This window comes from Cheilinus undulatus, linkage group 2 (assembly GCF_018320785.1).
Source record: "Cheilinus undulatus linkage group 2, ASM1832078v1, whole genome shotgun sequence".
Lineage (NCBI taxonomy): Eukaryota > Metazoa > Chordata > Actinopteri > Labriformes > Labridae > Cheilinus > Cheilinus undulatus.
In genome coordinates, this window is record NC_054866.1 from 51,913,465 (window position 1) to 51,934,223 (window position 20,759).

General features: G+C 40.7%; 1 protein-coding gene across 1 annotated transcript in view; it reads right to left on the minus strand.

Annotated features, from left to right (window-relative positions):
• The window catches only part of LOC121517160 (collagen alpha-5(IV) chain-like), a 47,976-nt gene that overhangs the window by 16,364 nt on the left and 10,853 nt on the right, over nt 1-20,759 (minus strand). The window contains exons 11-29 of the mRNA XM_041798725.1: nt 18,581-18,651; nt 17,647-17,835; nt 15,233-15,401; nt 14,853-14,945; nt 14,116-14,216; nt 13,949-14,043; nt 13,137-13,287; nt 12,698-12,811; nt 9,135-9,240; nt 8,720-8,854; nt 8,360-8,458; nt 6,040-6,129; nt 5,625-5,764; nt 5,402-5,528; nt 4,990-5,070; nt 3,503-3,604; nt 3,334-3,381; nt 3,024-3,209; nt 2,273-2,403 (exon numbers count right to left, since the gene is read on the minus strand). Coding sequence (XP_041654659.1) covers nt 2,273-2,403; nt 3,024-3,209; nt 3,334-3,381; nt 3,503-3,604; nt 4,990-5,070; nt 5,402-5,528; nt 5,625-5,764; nt 6,040-6,129; nt 8,360-8,458; nt 8,720-8,854; nt 9,135-9,240; nt 12,698-12,811; nt 13,137-13,287; nt 13,949-14,043; nt 14,116-14,216; nt 14,853-14,945; nt 15,233-15,401; nt 17,647-17,835; nt 18,581-18,651 — 2,228 coding nt within the window. The remainder of the gene's footprint in view (nt 1-2,272; nt 2,404-3,023; nt 3,210-3,333; nt 3,382-3,502; nt 3,605-4,989; nt 5,071-5,401; nt 5,529-5,624; nt 5,765-6,039; nt 6,130-8,359; nt 8,459-8,719; nt 8,855-9,134; nt 9,241-12,697; nt 12,812-13,136; nt 13,288-13,948; nt 14,044-14,115; nt 14,217-14,852; nt 14,946-15,232; nt 15,402-17,646; nt 17,836-18,580; nt 18,652-20,759) is intronic.

Sequence of the window (20,759 nt, forward strand, 5' to 3'; positions counted from 1 at the left end):
GTGGAACCAACTCAGCTTGACTCAACTCTTCTCGTCTGTTCTCCTTTTCTGAGCGTAATAATCAGCCTTATTGATGATACGTACGGCTCGTTTTTGCAGTTTTATGATTGAATTTATGGTCATTTTAAAGGGGGATCCCCACAGCTCCACACAATAAGATAAATAGGGAACAATTAGTGAGTAATAGTGAAAATGCAAAGTCTTAGAACTTTAATATATTTCTGGATTTATACAGGACCGCAACTGACTTTGAAATTTTCCCTTTAATGTGTTCGGTATGTTGTTTCCATGTTAACTTTTGTTCCATCACAACCCCAAGGAATTTGGTCTCAAAAACTCTTTCAATGTCTACATTACAGATTTTTAATTACATTTTTCCATCACTTTCCTATAGATTCCCAAAAACCATAAATTTCATTTTCTTAATATTTAAAGCTAATTTATTGACATCAAACCATAAAGTCAATGCCCAAACTGTGAAAGGATCCCTTCAGATATAGACAATTTAGTTTTGGCTCAAATCAGAGTTAGATCCATAGGCACATGCATTTTTTAGCAGTGTTAAAGCACCCCTAAAAATGCTCAACCAGGTTTTTCAACAGGACAGGTATTTTGTAAATATCTTCTCATTCCGTAGAATTTTTCTAAAGGTAGTTTAGTAATAATTAGCATTATGTCACTACATATATGCATGTCTGAAAAAGGTGACGCCTGAATGTGGAAAGAAATTAGCCTTATGTTAACAAATCAGTGTTGAGTAAAAATGTTTTACAGATCTGAATCAGATGCATTTGTCCACAGAGAACAAGAGTGGAAGGACCAAAGTACTGAAAAAAATATCTCATCTCAAAATTGTCGGCTATAATCTAGACTAGCGCTTCCCAACCTTAGGTCTGGGACCCCCAAAGGAGGGGCGCCAAAGATCTCAGGGGGGACGAGGCTTTGTCTACTCTGAGGTTGTCAAAATTACATATGCAAATAATTTTGCAATCATGATGAAGCGGTCGATAAACAATGTACACAAAGGTGTTTTTGTAAGAAAAACCCGTTCAGAGCCACTTCCTGAGGGTTTCATGAATGAAACAATGAAATGGATGTTGATTTTTGACAACAAACATTGTTTTTTTATTTTTGGGGGGGTCTCAGCTTGTCTTTGAAATGAATAGGGGGGTTTCAAGGAAAAATGGTTGGGAACTACAGATGTAGACATTGTCCTGTGTGTTCACTTTCATCACAGGTAGGGTTTAAAAAATCTGTAATGGTGATGTGATCAGGCAGGTAAATATGCCACGTAATGATTATAGCAACTATGTACTCACGTTTTAGGGTGAAAATCCATGTTGTTGTACTTTTATAAATGCTGCGCGTGGTAGAATATGACTTGTTCGGTGAGACTGGTGATTTGGCTGATTATGTGCCGGAAGTTTGTGAGTCCTGAAAGTTTAGATTCTAGAATTTCTCCTGGTTAGATCCAAACCAGAAACAGCAGCCAACATCTTTGCACATAAACATATAGTGCTTAACAAATTTGTTAGACCACCTGTCATATTAGTCTCAAAGACCATCCAGCATCATGCAGTGCTTTAATGCGGACTCTTTTATTTTCAGTGAGCTCTCCACATTTTACCATTTTGAACGGGAATGAGGAATTTCAAACTGAATTCACCCAAATTTGAGCCGGCTCACTGGGCTTCTCTGAGAAGTCAGAAATGAATCAAGCATAACATTCAACCACTAAAACTATTTTTTCTCTTCAGGAATGCAAGTAAATAACTATAATTTGACATATTAATCAAGAAATATTAATGTGCTTTACTAGTTTTTCAGTTTTTTTGTAAATCAGTAAATTTGAAAATTCATGGATAACAATAATAATTATATTTTAGCATTAAAAATATCATTTGGGTTTAAGAGCTTCTACATATTGGTGTATCAACCATTGCAGAAACATAAAAAATGATTTGGTAATTACTAATGCTGTTAATTTAGGGCAGCTGTGGCATAAACCTTACTTTGGTTAGGGTTAGGGTGGTCTAATGAATTTGTTAAGCACTATATTTTAACACATTAAACATCGGAGCTGCTGCTCTGCTGCTGCCTTGATGATTTAATTTGCCTGTATGGTGAGTGGATCTTAAAATGAAAAATAATCTCTTAATAATACAAATTAACCCTTTTTTTACTTGATCTAATAATATGCGAAATTCAGGACCACACTAAAAACTAAATTTAAACTTCAGCTTTTAAAGTCTTGGATAAAATAGGCACTGACCGGCTTGCCTTCTTGTCCTGGTTCACCACGGAAACCAAGTGGTCCTGTGTTACCTGGTGGTCCTTTATTTCCCTTCTCTCCTTTAAAACCAGGACCTGGAGGACCCGGAGGACCCTGGCAACCCTTTGCACCTACAGATGGAAACAAAAAACATAGAACTAATGAGTAAAATCATTCTATGAAGACACATCATCTGATATTACTGTTGTTGTATGCAGATGATGTTTAGTTATAGTTATCAACTTCATTTTTCTAGAGGAGCTAAGAACTAAAACACAGCAGGAGCTGCTAACATGTATAGGCATACTATAAGATCAGAAAGCATGGACCTTGATTGGGGCTTAATTCACATTTTGCGAAGCCCCGCCCCCAATGCCACAAACCAACCACATTTCCAGTCGTATCCAGTTTGTGGACTGCAATAGAACTCATTACAAATTTAAATTTTTCTATTATCATCTCTATTGTTTTCACATAAAAATAGCCAATGGATGGTCATGGGGTAAAGGCATCTCTGATATGAGGCGTCCTAAGAGGATAGTGGATTAGGGGTTTTGATCACAGTTCCTAAAGCTTGTGTAAACATAGCAAAGAGTCTCTTTTGGATTTTAAGAGAACAGAGTTAAGGAGAATCTGAACATCAGGGCACTGAAAACTCACTGACAACTTTCAGAGTCATGTCCAAGTATTTTACCCCCCACCCCACATTGGACAGCTCTCAGACCAGGTCCTCTAAAAACTTGGTAGCCACCTTTGAGTCCTCGTAGTCCTGGGAATCCCTTCTCCCCTTTAACTCCATCAATGCAAACTCCATCCTTGCCAGGACAACCAGGAGGACCAGGGGGTCCAGGAGGACCAGCACAACCAGAGTCTCCTTCAAGACCCCGGGGACCAGGAGGCCCACAGGGACCAAGTGGACCAGGCTCTCCAGCACACCCTGAGGAGACCAGAAGATTAGGGAATTATTTTTTTATTATTATTATTCAGTTCTTTTATTCACCTTTTTACACCTGTTAATGAAATAAATGGTTTAATGATAGATACCAGATAACAGTACCCACCAGATGGACCTTTCTTCCCATCTGGGCCTCGGGGGCCAATCCCAGGGGCTGTGGGGATAAAAGAGAAGAGAAATCCTTAGCTGTAAAGCTAAAATAAATATTTTTCCAATCAGTCAGTTCAGCCATGTCAGCATGACCTGATCTGGCTCAGTTTATTTCACTCTCCTACCTCCCATGGCTCCTTTCTCTCCTGGAGGGCCGGGTATCCCATCCTGGCCCTGGTTCCCTCTCAGTCCAGCTTGACCAGGATCTCCAGGAGGGCCCTTGTTTCCTGGAAATAAAAATAAAATCACATATGAGGACAGTTTTCAGAAATTTAGAGATGCAAAGCTTCTCGTTAGCAGACAGACGTCACTGAACATCAGGATAAACCTCGGGTTATTCAAGAATGATCTAATAACACAGAATATGCAGGTAGCTGGTCAACTAGAGTCTGGTTCTGCTTCAGGTTTCTCACATGACTGGTGAGTCATGGTCGATTTAAGTTGGATTTTTATAATTGCAGTGCCTATATAAAGTATTCTACCTTTACAAGCCTTCCAGGGCCAGCTGCTGGGAAGCATCCCCACGGCATGATGCTGCCACCACTGTGCTCCACAGTGGGGATGTGCACCAAACATACCGTCTTGTCTGAAAAAAGAAAAGCTCCATTTTGGTCTCATCAGACCAAAGAACTTTCTTTCACTTGAGGAGTCTCCCACATGCCTTTTGGTGAACTCTAGTCCAGATTGAAACTGAGTTTTCTTCAACAGTGTCTTTCTCTTTGCCACTCTCCCATAACGCTCTGACTGGTGAAAAACCTGGCCAACAGTTGTTGTCTGCAGAGTCTTTCCCATCTCAGCTGCTGGAGCTTTGAACTCCTTCAGAGTAGTCATAGGTGTCTTGGTGGCCTCTCTCACTAGTTTCCTTCTTGCACGGCCACTCAGTTTGTGAGGACGGCCTGATCTAGGCAGATTTACACATAGGACATAGTCCTTCATTTCTTCATGATGGATTTAACTGAACTCTTTTTTTGCATCCATCCCCTGACTTATACTTCTTATACTTTTCAATAACCTTATTTCTGAGCTGTTTGGGGTGTTCTTTTGTATTCATGGTGTAATGGTAGCCAGGAATCCTAATGAACCAGTGACTGGACCTTACAGACACAGGTGTCTTTATACTACTCTCACTTAAAACACATTTATTGCATTTATTGAGGCTTCTTTTGTCTTCATGGTGTAACGGTAACCAGGTATACTGACTAGCCATCACTTTAATTGGCATTACTTTGTAGAAATCTATTTCTTTTTCCAAAAAGCCAAATTATATTGACCATGATTGATTTATACATTTAAAAAAGGGTAAAACATTTTTATAAACATTGTAATATAAGGAAGAATTCAGGGCCTTTTCTAAGTGGTCGCTGTTGGCCAAATAGCTGAATTCCAGCTGTTTACTTTTTGCCCATTACTGACTTCATAAATGAGTGTGACTAACCAGCTGTGATTCCTTTTTTCTTGTATATTTTAGATTAATATCATAGATGTGTCAATCAACAGTTTCATTTTTTTTTTTGACTTAAACATAAATCTATTCTCCCTAGAGTGGGGAAATCAGTCTTTGTTCTGTTTGTCTGTCATGTATGGTTTGTGAAGGTGGTTTTAGAGTTCTCACCTGTGAGGCCCGTGGGCCCCGGGAGGCCATTTGTACCAGGAGGACCATCACATCCCTTTTCACCTGAAGTCCCTGGAGGTCCTGTGACAGACAGATAGGCAAACACAGGCTGTCATACGGGTGCTGTGGTTTTGTCAGCTGACTCTTCATCGTACATGTGAGTTCATTTAGGAGCAGGACAATGCTTCCTTCAGGATTACAGGAAAATGTCAAATAAAAGTCAGTCTGATTACAGCTGAAGGGGCTGTCTACACAAACATTCACTTGTTTTGATAAAATCAACAGTTTAGAAATAGCTATAAAGTACCACTGGCATATTTGGCTTTTGTTTAAGTGATGCACTATTTGTTTCTATCACAGTAGAGGCCACAGACGGAGTACATCAATGAGGAAAAACTTTAACCAATCACACCTCTGCATCCTGAGGGTCCACCTTCTCCTTTAGGACCACAGGGGCCACATTCTCCTGGAGGACCAGGGTTTCCAAAGTTCCCTGGTGTCCCCTTTAAGCCCTGAAGTCCTGGATACCCTGCATCCCCCTGAGAGGAGAGGATATATTTCCATTAGTTCAATGAGATGAGAACATTAGAAGACTTATTTAGATCCTTTTAGAACTGGTTTAGCTCATCTGACACCTTCTCTCCTGGAAATCCCTTGGCTCCTGGTCCAGGTAGGCTTGGTTCTCCTTTAGGGCCTTTTGGTCCTCCTGGTCCTGGTTTTCCATTAAAACCAGGTGCTCCACAAGGCCCTGGAATTCCTTTCTCACCTCTACAGCCTGGACAGAAACATCAGGAGAGCGTATGGCAGAGAAACCAACTTTTAGATGGAGAAAACCTTAATCTGCATGTTTCTGAAGAGTTCATGTGGCTGTTTTTTAAAGTGTCCCGTCTAAAATCATGATGCCGTTAGTTTCCCGTAGAGCTTCTCTCTGTCATATAATCATGATTGTTGTTGTGTGTACTGAACCAGAGCAAGATGGTGAAATCACACTTTGTTAAAAGGCTCTGCACTGACACTCTATGTGTGAGTGTTAGGTAGGTGGGAGGTTACCTGGCTTCCCCATCAATCCACGGTCACCGATGACTCCACAGGGACCAGGAGTGCCAGTCAGTCCAGTACTGCCAGAGTCTCCACGGGGGCCTGTAAGGGACAAAAAAACATCAGTCATAAACTTATAAAAATCAAAAGCACCATACAAAAAGGGTCAATTATTGCATGCATCTTAAATACTTGATTCTGATTGGCTAGTCTTGTATAACAATGGTGTAGTATTCCTTTGATTGCACACCAGCCAATCTTTAACCTTCTAACTTTGTGATTACCAACTGTAATCAGATAAATGAGAGGATAAAAGTCTGGTTAATGTGACGGACGTTTACCAAGGGAAAAAGAGGAAAGAAGGAATGAAAATGGAAGACATTTTGGCTCAAGCAGGTGAAAAGGTTGCTACACTAATCTAGATCCAAGGCTAAAAAAACAAGTAAGAGTATCTCCCTCTAGAAGTGTTGGAATACGGTTGCTGTAAACAGACTGTTAGAAAGTTTTTCACATCTTTCCTGGCTGGGTTTAATGTGGGCGGGGCCAATATGTGGGTTCATGATGTCAAGAGCCCACAGTAGGGAATGACCCCGCCCCTCTAACGCTCATTATAAAATCACAGAGCAGTTCATCTCAGTCCAGTCTGTTGTTAGCTGATGTCACTGCCTTTATTGAAAGTAAACAGTCAGTTAAATGCTGTTTTTCTGTTCATTGTGAGGTAAATTTGCCAAGGACTTTGTCTCTTCTCTGGCACAGAGCCAGGCAGCAACACTCTGATCATAAGGTCAACATGCAACTGAGAGGATTGTATTTCTTTTCCTCAAGAGAAACGCCCACACCATCCTGGAGCAGATTTTACTGCCTCATTTTTCATGGTTTTGAAGCTTAATTTCATAAACTTAGAGATGTTTTATTTGACTGTTATTTCATTTAGGGGTTCATAACACAGTGACCTGTCATACAGCAAACCTAAAAACAGACTCATTTTCACTTTACAGGGTCTTTAACCCCTTAAAGCCTGTTGTTTCATATTTTCTACATACTTTTATGTTACCTCTATCTAATCAATATGATCAATAAATTACTAAAAACAACTTCTGGATAAAATCTGATAAAGATAGAAATGCCCTCAAGTGGATTATCAGTTACCAAAAACAGCTAATGTATCAAATGAGATACAAAAAAATACATACATTAAATTTTATGAAAATTTGGATTTTTCTGGATTTCAGTAGAAAGTGACATAAACATTTCAGTTCCAAAAATTTTGAATTTTCTGGCTATAATTTGTGTTTTCAGGCTTTAATGGGTTAAGTTTAATCCAATATTATGGCCCAGTTAACATATAATTTTTCAATTCTTTTACTTCCCCTCTCAAAACTGCCACTGGAGGCCAATTGTGATATTTTGTCTATATATTCCTGGGGCTGGCATGTTGTCATCACTGGGTTTGATGCTAAAATGCTGTGTTGTGATTGGTTAGGAAAACGGTTGGGAAACCAGTCTATTGTGGTGGTTCTGTGGCAGGAAAAACTGAACTCTCAAAGCTCAAAGCGAAGTGCAAAGTTGACATGGAAAACAGCTGCTTGAATCAATAACAAATCCATGAGTATGTCTTTATCATGCATCAGTTTCACTAATAATGACTGACGGGTGGATTTCTGTAAAATGGATCAAACATTAAGCCAACATTTAAAGCCTAGTGGGGTTTTTGAAATACTATACTCTAAATACCACAACGTATTTTTCCTTTTCATGTTTACTGATTTTAAAAATCTTCAGAGGGCTGGATGGGAAGCTGTGGTGGACCTGATGTGAGAAAAATGTCCAGAGTGATAGAAGAGGGGTAAGGAGAAAGAGGTGGTAGTTACAAGCAGGGTTTATTTGGAGTGACTGCAAGCCTACAATGGCAGCCAACTGTAGAAGCAGTTTGATTAGGACTGGACAACATTTCTTTAATGAAACTAAAAGATTTTCTTGATGGAAAAGACATTTTAACTCTTTTTTTCTGCTTCAGCAACAGTTTGATTTACTAACTGGCTCCACTGATAGTGAAAAACTGTGGCTTGACATGACAACAGCTGACCTGAACAATGGACAGAATGTTCACCCAGTCACCCTCTGAAGGTTCTGTCTTTCCCAAACACCGTCTCTGGGGCGTTACCCAGATAAATGGTAATAAATAAATATATTATTTCATAGACATATGAAACCGTCTTCCTAGAGTGTCAGGCTTCTACATTACCCCTTACACATCACTCTGAGGTTCTCTGTGGTCAGACCCAGTAGATTCTGCATTCAGATCAAACACCTTAAGGCTGGTTCTGCTCACCTGGTGGTCCAGGATTTCCAGATCGACCATTGCTTCCATCTGAGCCCTGGGGGCCTATGGTGGCCCTCTCTCCTTTTAAACCAGTCAGACCTATGACCCCTGAGGACGGAACAACAAGTGTGAGAGACATTAGAACCAAATATAGTACCAAGGAACACTGAGGATCACCATTTCTCTTACTTTTAGACTCAAAAATTAAACTGTCGACAGTTCTGGAAACTTTTCAGCTCAGGTACCAGAACAGGACCACAAAGTTCAGTTTTTGAGAACTGTGTTTTATTCAGAAAGAGACTTTTGTCAGTTGACTCTGTTTGTCGATGTTGGAAAAACTGAAAGTGCTACGAGTAGCTGAGACAGTACCAGGGTTCCCCGGGTCCCCGGGTTCTCCGTACACCGGCACAGACGTTGGGATTCCTTTGGGTCCTGTTGCTCCACGGTCTCCTTGAAGTCCTGCAGGCCCCTGAGGACCCTTTGTTCCATCCACGCCCAGCTCACCTAGGAGACACATTGACTGTTACAGGCAGAAAGAACTGACCATGATTAGTTACAGCAGTTTATACAGACTGGCATTCACAATTTAACCCCACTAACACATTTTTATCTTAGACATAATAAAACATACTGATGAAAGGATGCAGCCCAAGCTTATTATGTCTTAACCATTTTCAGGAATAGTGTAAATATTCTGGAATTATTTGGGGGCAGGGTATTTCTAATGTACAGGACAGGTGAAGTGAGACATGAGACATGAGATTTCCATGAAAGTTTATCAGACAGTTGTTGGATGAAACCTTTCTGTCCTTTAAGGCCATCATCTCCTGATTTCCCATCCTCTCCTGGTTTACCGGGGACTCCTGGGGGTCCTGCGTTTCCTCTGTTGCCTTAAACACAAACATCTGCATTTTAGGCTACATCTAAACCAAGTGGTTCGTTTTAGTTCAGTTTAATACAGTATGGTGAGTCAAGGTTGGCCATAATGGGGGATAAGGGGGAGAGCTTTCTGGGGTCCAGCCAAACTCGAGGCCCATAATATAGCCTTTTTCCAAATATACCCATTATTTAAAACATAATGGCCTTTTTATCAGTGATGTTAACAATGAGGACGGAGCACTGAACTATTAGGAAAGTAACATCAGACTGTATAGGCCATGATGTGCACAAATGTCAAGATGTCAGAAAATAAAATAGAAGAAACCTTGGCAACTTCTTTATGGATATATAGTGAATAACTGAAGGATTGTAAAAAGAGACAACAACTGGGTGAAATTGGAAGAACTAATATCATAAAGATATGGTAAAAATGACATAAATGGATGAGAAGTGCCCAAAAAAAGGTCAAAAACACAATGCAAAATGGGTGAAAAGTGGAGAAATGAGTAAAAAGTTGCAAAAAAATTTCAAAAAGTGGCTGAAATGGGAAAATGTCCTAAAAGTGACAAATTAGCAAAAAATTGTAAAAAAAAAAAATGGACAAAACTGGCATAAACTGAACAAAAAATGGGCAAAAGGGAGCTAAATTAGCCAAAACGTTTAAAAAAAAAAAAAAGTTACAGTAATGGGCATGAAAAGGGAAAAAAGTATTTTAAAAAGTCCTACAAATGGGTGAGTAAAGGTGAAAATGGGATAAAAGTGTCAAAAATAGACAAAACGGGAAAATAAATGGCCAAAGGTGGCTAAAGTTGGCAAAAAGTTGCAAAAGAAAAATGTAAAAATGACAAAAAAAGTAAGAAAAGTAGTAAAAATGGATTCAAAGTGTCAAAAAGAAGAGGCAGTAATTGATGGAAAAAAGTGGGGAAAGTGGTTAAAAAATAACAAAACTGAGGTGGAGATAGTCAAGTGATTTAAGGCGCTACCCATGTATGTGGGCGGCCCGGGTTCAAGTCTGGCCTGTGGCCTTTTGCTGCATGTCTCTCCCCACTCTCTTCCCTGTTTTCAAGTCTATCCACTGTCCTTCCTCTATTCTAATAAAGGCATGAACAGGCCCAAAAATGAATAAAAAAATAAATACCACACTTATATTATTCCAACATCAGAACCAAAAAATAGTTTGACCAACTTTTCAGCTTCAAAAAGGATTTAACTTTTAGCCAGGATGCTAGCACCAATGCTACTGATCTAACATACATTAATATCATCAATAAATCAAAACTGGGCGAGCCCATTCACAGGCCAAGTCAGCTCAGTCAATTATGTGGTCAGGCCTGGGTGTGGCACACACCTATTTACTTTTCCATGATCAAAAGATCAGAAAAGTACCAAAATAACTGGCCTGTACCGTCCCGCTCTGTGGTACCCTTCTGTTGGGCTACCAAGCATACAGTAATGGGAAAAAGTATTGGCACCCCTGGAATTTTTAAAGAAAATACACCATTTCTCCCAGAAAATGTTGCAATTGCAAATGTTTTTGGTATACACATGTTTATTTCAATTATCTGCATTGGAACAACACAAAAAAGCAGAAGAAAAAGCCAAAATTGACATAATTTTACCCAAAATTAAAAAAATGGGCCAGACAAAATTGTTGGCAACCTCAACTTAATATTTGGTTGCATACCCTTGGGAAAAAATAAGAGAAACCAATCTCTTCCTATAACCATCAACAAGCTTCTTACACCTCTCAACTGGAATTTTGGACCACTCTTCTTTTGCAAACTGCTCCAGGTCTCTCAGATTTGAAAGGTGCCTTCTAGCAACAGCAATTTTGAGATCTGTCCATAGGTGTTCAATGGCCACTTCAGAACTCTCCAGCACTTTGTCTCCAACCATTTCTTGGTGCTTTTTGAGGTATGTTTGGGGTCATTGTCCTGCTGGAACACCCATGACCTATGACACAGACCCAGCTTTCTGACACTAGGCCCTACTTTGCCCCCAAAATCTTTTGATAGTCTCCAGATTTCATGATTCCTTGCACACAGTCAAGGTACCCAGTGCCAGAGGCAGCAAAAGCAAAAAGCTCTACCTTAGTCTCATCTGTCCACAAAATGTTCTCCCAGAAGGATTGTGGCTTACTCAGGTACATTTTCGCAAACTCCAGTCTGGCTTTTTTATGTCTCTTTGTCAGCAGTGGAGTTCTCCTCTGTCTCCTGCCATAGCGCTTCGTCCGAGCCGACACTTTTGCACCCTGAGTCTGCAGGACAGCCTGAATTTGTGTGGAAGTTGACTGAGAGTGTTTATCCACCATTCCAACTATCCTGCGTTGTTCTTTTGTCAATTTTTCTGTTCTGTCCATGTCCAAGGAGCTTATCCATAGTTCCATGGGTTATAAACTTCTTGATTATATTACGCACAGTGGACAAAGGAATTTCAAGATATCTTGATCTCTATCTTGATATTTTTCTTCTGTTTTTTTTTTGCATTGTTCCAATGAACATAAAGGAAATAAACGTGTATACCGAAAACATTTAAAATTGTAACAATTACTGGGGGAATGGTGTATTTTCTGGAAAAATTCCAGGGGTGTCAATACTTTCGTCCATGACTGTATCTAACCAGCCCTAAAGAGTGAAGCTATTAGTTAATAGAGATTTTTGGGGGGCTGTTTTGCCTGGGGCCTTCTCTCAGATAGTGCTTGCTTCTTCTTATAATAAAGTCAAATTCCAAGAAGAAGGATGCAAAATGCTCAATGTTCTCTCCGCTGAATTTGTCCATAGGCTACGCCATGTCACGCTGCTATCATGTACATGTACATTCCATGGCTATCACCATCCATCTTACACCCCCAACCTACCAAGTAGGGGAACGGTTGGCTGTTGAAACTCAAGCAAGATAAGGGTTGACAAAACCAGACTGTTCTGAAACAAACCGGACTGCTTTGTGGAAGAGCACCATCAATGTACTTTGGGTTATTGGTAATGAATCAAAGTACCTGATGATGGTGCCACATGAAAAGTCAGACCAGACTTAGAATTCATGCTTAGGATCACATAAATGTCTGAACACGATTTTGTCATAAATTTGGGACGGTTGGGACAAAGGGATTCACAGTGTCTGTTAGGATGACTAAAAATAAAAAAAGTGAAGAGATGAAAGAAGAAGAGGTGTGGCCACGCCTCCTCACCTGGCCTTCCTGGCTCCCCATTTGAACCACTTAAGCCTTTCAGTCCACCACTTCCAACTCGCCCTGAAGCTCCATCAAACCCTGGGGGGCCATATGGCCCCTGAGGACCGACAACTGCAACACCTGGCAGCCCAGGGTCTCCCTTTAGACCCTTTGGGCCCCGGGCTCCTGAGGACAGAATGCAGTGAGGCCAATAAACATCGTGGTCTGAAATATCCATGTTTTACTTTATCAGTGTCCTATGATGGGAACTCGGCAGTCGGCAGTTCTAAGGTAGGTACCTGTGAATCCAATGACTCCCCTCGGTCCAGGCTCTCCATCAGGACCAGGTTTTCCAGGGATACATATTCCAAAAGGACCAGGAGGACCAGGAGGACCATCTGGACCTCTATTACCTAAGAGACACAAGTATTTATGAATACATTCTCTGACTGGTCCAGCAGCTTTTTGGCCATTTGGCAGACCCTCTTACTCCTCAAAAAAATTCTAAGTTGTGTTTATTCTCTAAAAAGTTCTGCGACAATTACATCCCAACTTCTGCACATGACCATCTATGAAAGCAACATCAAGCACTGTGGTAAACATGCTAAGTAATGAAAGCACTGCTGTATTTAAAGTTTGTAGTCTAGGGCTCAGTTTTACATTTTTAGGCATCCAAAATGCAGCAAGAAAAGGTAACTGTTATTGGCTGAAATTCATATATGTCCTTCAATTTGTTACCTTTAGGTCCTGGAAGTCCATCTTGTCCTGGAGCTCCTGGAGCTCCAGTTGACCCTTGGAATCCAGGGTCTCCTTGTGGGCCTGCAAAGCCATCTTCTCCCTGGGGGCCTGAGGGACCCTGCTGACCTGGAAAGCCAAATCCCCTGTCCCCCTGTGAGCAGAGACCACCATAAAGACGACAAACCATGGGACACAACAGCAAAGCAGGGGAAGGCTGTCATGGTTCGGTAGCACAGCCTTTAGTTTTTCTAGATGCTGAGTTTCTCTACAAGGTGTATGAAGACGTCCGTCCACGGTAACTTTGTCCATTTAGTTGGATGGTTGACCCACTAAGCCAACTGAGAGTATGACTCAGGAGACCCCATTGCTAATGGCTGGCTTGTCTTCTGCTGACTCCAATAATTGGAGAAGGTGTCCACATGCTCCAGAACTTTCTGATAGGAACTGACTGGAAGTTACTTTTCTTCGACACATTTCTGCGGTTTAACTCCACGGTCAAAGCCCCAGACAGCTTGGAGCTGATTGTAAGTATTTGTCTATTTCAGAAGGTCCAGTTTCAATCAAACTGACATAATAAATCCACTTCTTTAAATTATGCGAATGGACTGAGTGTCGATGTCTACATCAAGCTGACCTTGTTAAGAGTTGACCAAACCTGCTGTGAAATGACACCCAAACCCACAGGAAGGGGTTTGGATATCAGTTTATTTGATGATACTCATTGGCAACTGTCTTAGTTTGGCAGGACAGGACGTTTGGACATGTTTTTTCACCTGTTTTAACAACAATCTTGTTCCATCACTCTACATTACCTTCGAGCCTGGCATCCCTGGAGGGCCTGATGGCCCGGCCCGGCCCTTAATACCAAATCCTGGTAAACCTGGAGCTCCTGGAACACCCTTGTTTCCTATTCCAGGCAAAATAAATCAATTATATTGTTCCACACTTTATTTCAACTACCTTAGCACTGTTCATATACCTGACCTTTGACCCCTGGGAAGCCTGGAGGACCCTGGAGTGAAAATCCTCCATCCCCTTTTTCTCCATTTGGACCGACAGATCCTGGACGACCTGGAGGTCCTGGAAGACCTGGAAGATGGCAGAAAGAGCAGGTAAACATACAGCTCTTTGAAAGAGAGTAAGGTTCATCGTAGTGGTTAGAAAATACAAGAAGATGACAGCTAAGGTCGGCATTCTTAATCAATATGTTGGATTTTTGTGGGTCTGCATGGCGCACAGAGTTGGCGCTGTTGCTTCTCAGCAAGAAGGTCCCTGGTTTGCTTCCTGGTCAGGGCCTTTCTGTGTGGCGTTTGCATGTTCTCCTCGTGTATGTTTGGGTTCTCCCCGGGTACTCCAGCTTCCTCCCACCACAAAAACCATGTTTTTTAGGTCAATTGATCACTCTAAATTGGCTGTAGGTGAATGTGAGCATGCCTGGCTGTCTGTGTCTATATGTCAGCCCTGTGATTGACTGGCTAACAGTCCAGGGTGAACCCTGCCTCTCACCCAATGACAGCTGGGATAAGCTCCAGGTCCTGAAGAGTCAGCTGAATGGGAAAAACAAGACCCCAAGCACATCACAGCAGGGCACTGGCAGACAAGGCATACATGGAATGGCACAACCAGGTAGCTAGGTAATTTTGTTTTTATAAGTAGTATAAGTTTGTCATATTGTTACTTAAAGGTAAAAAACGAGGGCACACAAAGTTGTCTCACCCTCAGGGCCGGGGTTTCCTGGTAGACCTTTCTCTCCTTTCAGTCCCAGGTCTCCTGGATAAGTTCTAACTTCCCCTTGAGAACCTTTTTCTCCTAGACAGATGGATGGATGATAGACAGAGTTGTTAAACATGGAAAGTTGACCTACATGTAAATGCACTTTTTTTGTAAAAGAAAGAAAATGAATGTAAATTATGACTAGATGATAACTGAAGCCTACAACCTAAATCTACAGCCACAGTAAAGAAGAACAGCGACATCAGGTGGTGAAATCATGAACAACATGAGGAAATACAGCAGCGCACTGCTGCTAAAGGGGTTAAATCATCTCCACTCACTGGAAATAAAAGCATGAGTACAAGTCAAACTAGTCGACTTACCTGGCCCTCCAGGATCTCCTCGTGGTCCCTGGACTCCAATATTGCCTTTAGGTCCAGGAGGTCCTGGAGCCCCGATTCCAGGTGGTCCTGGAGGCCCCACCTGTCCTATTGGTCCTCTAGGACCAGTTTCACCATAAAGGCCCCGTTCACCTTTTACCCCTGGAGGCCCCTGGAGGAGACAGACACCAGCGACAAACATTTCATTTTCCCTGACTAAGCACAAGCAGGCGCACCACACATTTAGCTGGGCCCCTGAAGAACCCAGAGAACGGGCCCTCCCCCAGTCTGGATTTATTGATGATGTTGGACCAGTAGCAGTGGTGCTAGCATCCTGGCTAACAGTTCCCTTATTTTGGAGCTGAAAAGTGTGTCAAGCTAGTATTGGATTCTGATGAATTACAGATTCAAAAGTACCACAACTATAGAATTGTGGTACTTTTTAACCACTTTTCCATCCATGATTGCCACTTCTTTTTGCACCTTTATTCAAACTTTTTGCAATTTTTAACCTATTTTGCCACTAATTTTTGCCTTTTTTTTTGCCAGGTTTTTCAAATTTCTGCAACATCTCTTGGCAACCTTTTCATCTCTGCCGTGCCCATTTTGTAACTTTTCACCCTTTCTTTGCCACTTTTATCCTGTTTTTATACCATTTCCAGCCCACTTTTTGCCCATTACTGCAGCACTTTTTTGACTACTTTAGCTGCTTGTTGCCACTTTTTGTCCATTTTGCCACTTTTCACCACTTTTTGGCTTTGTCTCATCATTTCTTGCCACTGTTGGTCATTTTTTACCACTTTGAGCCCATTTATGCAGATTTTTGCTACTTTTTGAAAATGTCTGTAACTCTTCACCCATGTTGCCACTTTTTTCTTGACCCATTTTTGCAATGTTTCACCAATTCTTTTTGCCACTTTTAAGCCATTCATACCATTTAAGAAATTATATTAACCAATTCTTGCCACTTCTCACCATTTTGTTGCCACTTTTCCCCCATTTTTGCATTTTTTTACTATTACAACCCATTTTTGCCACTTCTCTCCCATTTTTTTGCCCCTGTATCCCATTTTTGCTTTGTTTTGGCCCATTTCTGTCACTTAACCTGAACACTTTTTGCCCATTACTGCAAAGCCTTTTTGCAACTTTAGCTGCTCTTTGCCATTTTGTCCTTTTTGCTACATTTAACCAATTTTTGCTACTTATCATCTTACTTTTGCAACTTCTCAGCCATTTCTGCCTTTTTTTTTTTACTATTAGACCCATTCTTGCCACTTTTCACCTATTTTTTGTTCTCATTTAACAATTATTCAATATATTTCCATAAAGAAGTTGTCTCAGTTTCTTCTATTTTATTTTCTGACATCCTGACATTTGTGCACATCATGGCTATAAGTCTGGCATTACTGTCCTAATAGTTCAGTGCCTTCATCCACATTGTTTAGATTACTAATATAAAGGTCATTCTATTCTAATAAAAGGGCTTTACATTTTGAAAAGAGGCTATATTATACTACAGCACAAATAAATGAAATTCCTGTTTTGTTGCTTTGATAAGAGTGGTTATTATTCTGGTAGGAAATAAATTATGGATATCACAGACTAACTTTATTATGGACCATGGTTTTCCTGACCTCCATGGGCCCCCAGTTTGGCTGGGCCCCAGAAAGCTCTCCCCTTTATCCCCCCTTATGGGCGGCCTTGTGTAGAAGAATATAATGAAATGTTTCTTGTTCTCAGCTGATTCTTTCCTTTGCTTTTTGTGCTATTCTTAGACAGCAAATTTGAAAAAAAAAAAAAAAAAAACTGCATTTGATCCACAGAGCATATGCAAAGAGGGAACCCATGCTAAACTGCACACAAAATGAACGCAAACTGCCCAGGGGTGCAAAAAACATCCAGTCCCAATAACATGTACATAAATGAGGGAATTTTCACAAATTCTCCCCCCAGATGAAAATCAGCCTCATCACAAAAAGCAACTAATCCAAAAAGGCCAGAGCTAACTGACTCCTTAATGACTGATTGCCAAACATACTAGTTTGCGTGATGATAATGCCTTCTATGTGGAACCAGTGTGTGGTCACTGTGTTTTTCCTTTTCTTCCAGGACCTGAATCATCTCATGTGCCAACATGCATGCATTTTGCTGCACCAGTATTGTTCTTTTCATTCTGTCTCATTCTGTTATTGTGATGTTGGTGGTCTAAGTGTAAAACCACTGGCATGCCATTTGGCAGAACATGTGCTTGGCAGTGGGCGTTTGCACCTACATGTAATTAGTGCAAATTAAGATGAGCTATTTTCAGGTGCAAATCTCGCTCTAAAGTTGGGGCTATTAGTGCAGACATTCTTAGTGGATCTACCCCTCAGTCTCTCGTTTGTAGTCTTCTGAGACATAAAGTATCCGATACTCACAGGGTTTCCCTTTGGTCCCAGGACGCCTTTTGGTCCCGTTGCACCTGGAGTTCCATCAAACCCCACCAAACCTGGTGCTCCTGGCTCCCCGGGGTCCCCAACCTCTCCCTTCAGCCCCATTCTCCGCATGATGCCAGGGTCACCAGGAGGTCCTGGAACCCCTGGGGTGCCGGGGAAACCGAATGGACCCTAAAGACAGAACAAGATGAAGAGACAGTGGAGCAGTCTTGACACAAATTTCATCACTGGATTTTTATTTATTTATTTTTTAACGAAGAGGACTTTCAACAAAGTTTGGGGGATCTCACTACAGCTGCTTTAGGTGGAGTAAATTTATAATATCATGTTATAATTAGGGCTGTCAAGATTAATCGAGTTAATCATGATTAATCAAGGTCCACAATTACTGCAGTATTTGTCTTAAATGAGATTAATCGCATGCTTTACTGTCCCTTTCAACACTCTGGGTAAGGATGTCTCCCTGCAGCCGCAGTGATGTACAATAAGTGAACCATTGCTCCTTAATATCACATTTCATTTTAAAAAAGCTCAGTGGACAAGTCAGAGTCATCTGAACCTTTTTAATGTTCTCTGATTTCAGTTTAAATCCAGAACAAGTGCCTTGTTCCGTGGTTAAGTTCATGCTGAAACCTTCGATCTGCTGACAAAAGCAGTTCTGCATCCAGACAGAAAGCCAATTAGCCCCAGTTTAAGAAAAATACAAAACCGGCACAAAATAGTTTAAAATGCAAAATAATGGACTTTAAAAAGTGATAAATAAAAGAGTGTGATTAATTCAGATTAATTCTGATTCAAATTTTTAATCTGTTGATAGCTCTAGTTTTTTTTTTACATGAGGATAGCCATTTTTAGACAGCAGAGGAATGAGATGAGGAAAGAACCGGGCGGCTTCATCAGAGATCATAACGCTCACCTCTGACCCCGGCGGTCCTCTGATACCTTTGACACCACTGTCACCTTTGAGTCCAGGAAACCCAGCCAAACCTGCGCAGAGAAAGACATCACAGCGGCAGACAGGTGAGTTTGAATACATCTGGGCTGATCGAATAGCCTGATGTCACTTCCTGTTTCCCAGAGGGATCACGGTATGACCAAAATACTATAGATCAGTGTTACTCAACCCTGCTCAACCAAAGAGCCAAAATGTTAAAAAATACCTTTGCAAGAGCCACAATCTAAGTGGTGAAAAGTGGCAAAAATGAGTTACAGGTGGCAAAAAATGGTCCAAAAGTGGCAAAAACAAGGCAAAAAAAATGAAAAGTGAGTAATGTGGGGAAAAAGCAGTCAAGAATGGCAAAAATGGCAAAAAAAAAAAAGGAAATAAGTGGAATAAATCAGCAAAAGGCAGCTTAAATGAGCAAAAAGTGGCAAAAAATGGGGAAAAGGGCCAAAAATGGGATAAAAGTGGCAAAAATGGGAAAAAAGTGGCAAAAAGAAGTTTAAAAAAGGGGGGGAAATTGGGAAAAGGAGGTATTTAATAGCAAAAGGTAGCTTAAATGGGCAAAAAATGGAAAAAAAAGTGGCAAAATGGGGAAAAAGTGGCAAAAACTAAGCAAAAAAGAGTGAAAAGTGACTAAAATGGGCAAAAAGCAGTCAAGACTGACAAAAATGGCAAAAAAAAATAGGAAACAAGTGGTCTTAAATCGCAAAAGGCAGCTCAAATGGGTGAAAAGTGGCAAAAAATGGTGAAAAGGGGCAAAAATGGGATAAAAGTGGCAAGAAGAGGATGCAAAAATGGAGGAAAATAGAAACAATTAGTATTTTATAGCATAAGGTAGCTTAACTGGGCTAAAAATGGCAAAAAATGGTGAAAAGGGGCAAAAATGGGATAAAAGTGGCAAAAAGAAGTTTAAAAAATGGGCAAAAGATGGGGAAAGGGGTATTTAATAGCAAAAGGTAGCTTAAGTGGGTGAAAAATGGCAAAAAAAAAAACAAGTGAAAAAAGGTAAAAATTGGAAAAAAGTGGCAAAAAATGGAGAAAAAGTGGCAAAAACTAGGCAAAAAAGAGTGAAAAGTGACTAATATGGGCAAAAAGCAGTCAAGAATGGCAAAAATGGCAAAAGAAAATAGGAAACAAGTGGTATTAAATGGCAAAAGGCAGCTTAAATGAATGAAAAGTGGCAAAAAATGGGGAAAAGGGGTAAAAATGGGATAAAAGTGGCAAAAAGAAGTTTAAAAAAGGGGGGAAATGGGGAAAAGGAGGTATTTAATAGCAAAAGGTAGCTTAAATGGGCGAAAAATGGCAAAAAATGGGGAAAAAGGGCACAAATTGGAAAAAAGTGATAAAAAATGGGGAAAAGTGGCAAAAAAAGTGGCAAAATGGGCAAAAAGTAGTAAAAAAGGATTCGCCCATTTCTGTGTTTCTCCCTGGTGAATCCATCTTGCAAAGCTCCCATCTGAATTCTTTGGGCCCGGTTAGAAAGTGACAGGACCAATCAGCGACGAGGGGCAGTACTTTCGGATGCGGCAGAGTCGCGAGCGGCAAGCAGCGAGAAGAGGCTGATGCAATAATTGCGGAGGAGATTAGCATGAATGCTAAAGCACCAGTTTTATCAGAACTTGACATATTTTTGTTAAAAAAGAACAAAGAACAGCAGTGAGTTGTTTGGACTGCCTTTCCTACTCCAAACAACTCGTTGAACTCCTACATATCAAAGCTTTAAAATGGGTTTGCTGATGGTAGATTCTTCTTTAATCCTGCTTTTACCTACCATTTTTCACTGGTCCATGTTAGCACTAAAGTTTACTCTGAACAATGCAGTCACTTCATCGTGATTTTTGCCCATCCGTGTGAAAGAAGGTCGACCCACTCACTCTAAAGTTAATCTTTCAACAGGTATAAATAAAGGTACCTGGTATTGATGATTAAAGCTCACATCATGCTGTCACCTGGTCAATCAAAGGATCAATACTTGAGATCACGGGTGTCAAACTCAAGGCCTGGGGGCCAAATCCGGCCCGTGGTGCAGATATACTAACCCTAACCCGGCCCACCAGATCATATGATATTTTTATTTGAACTGGCCAGCCAGTATGAGGTCTGCAGATTTCTTCCAGTATAAAAATTTCAACTTAACCTTGATAATTTATAA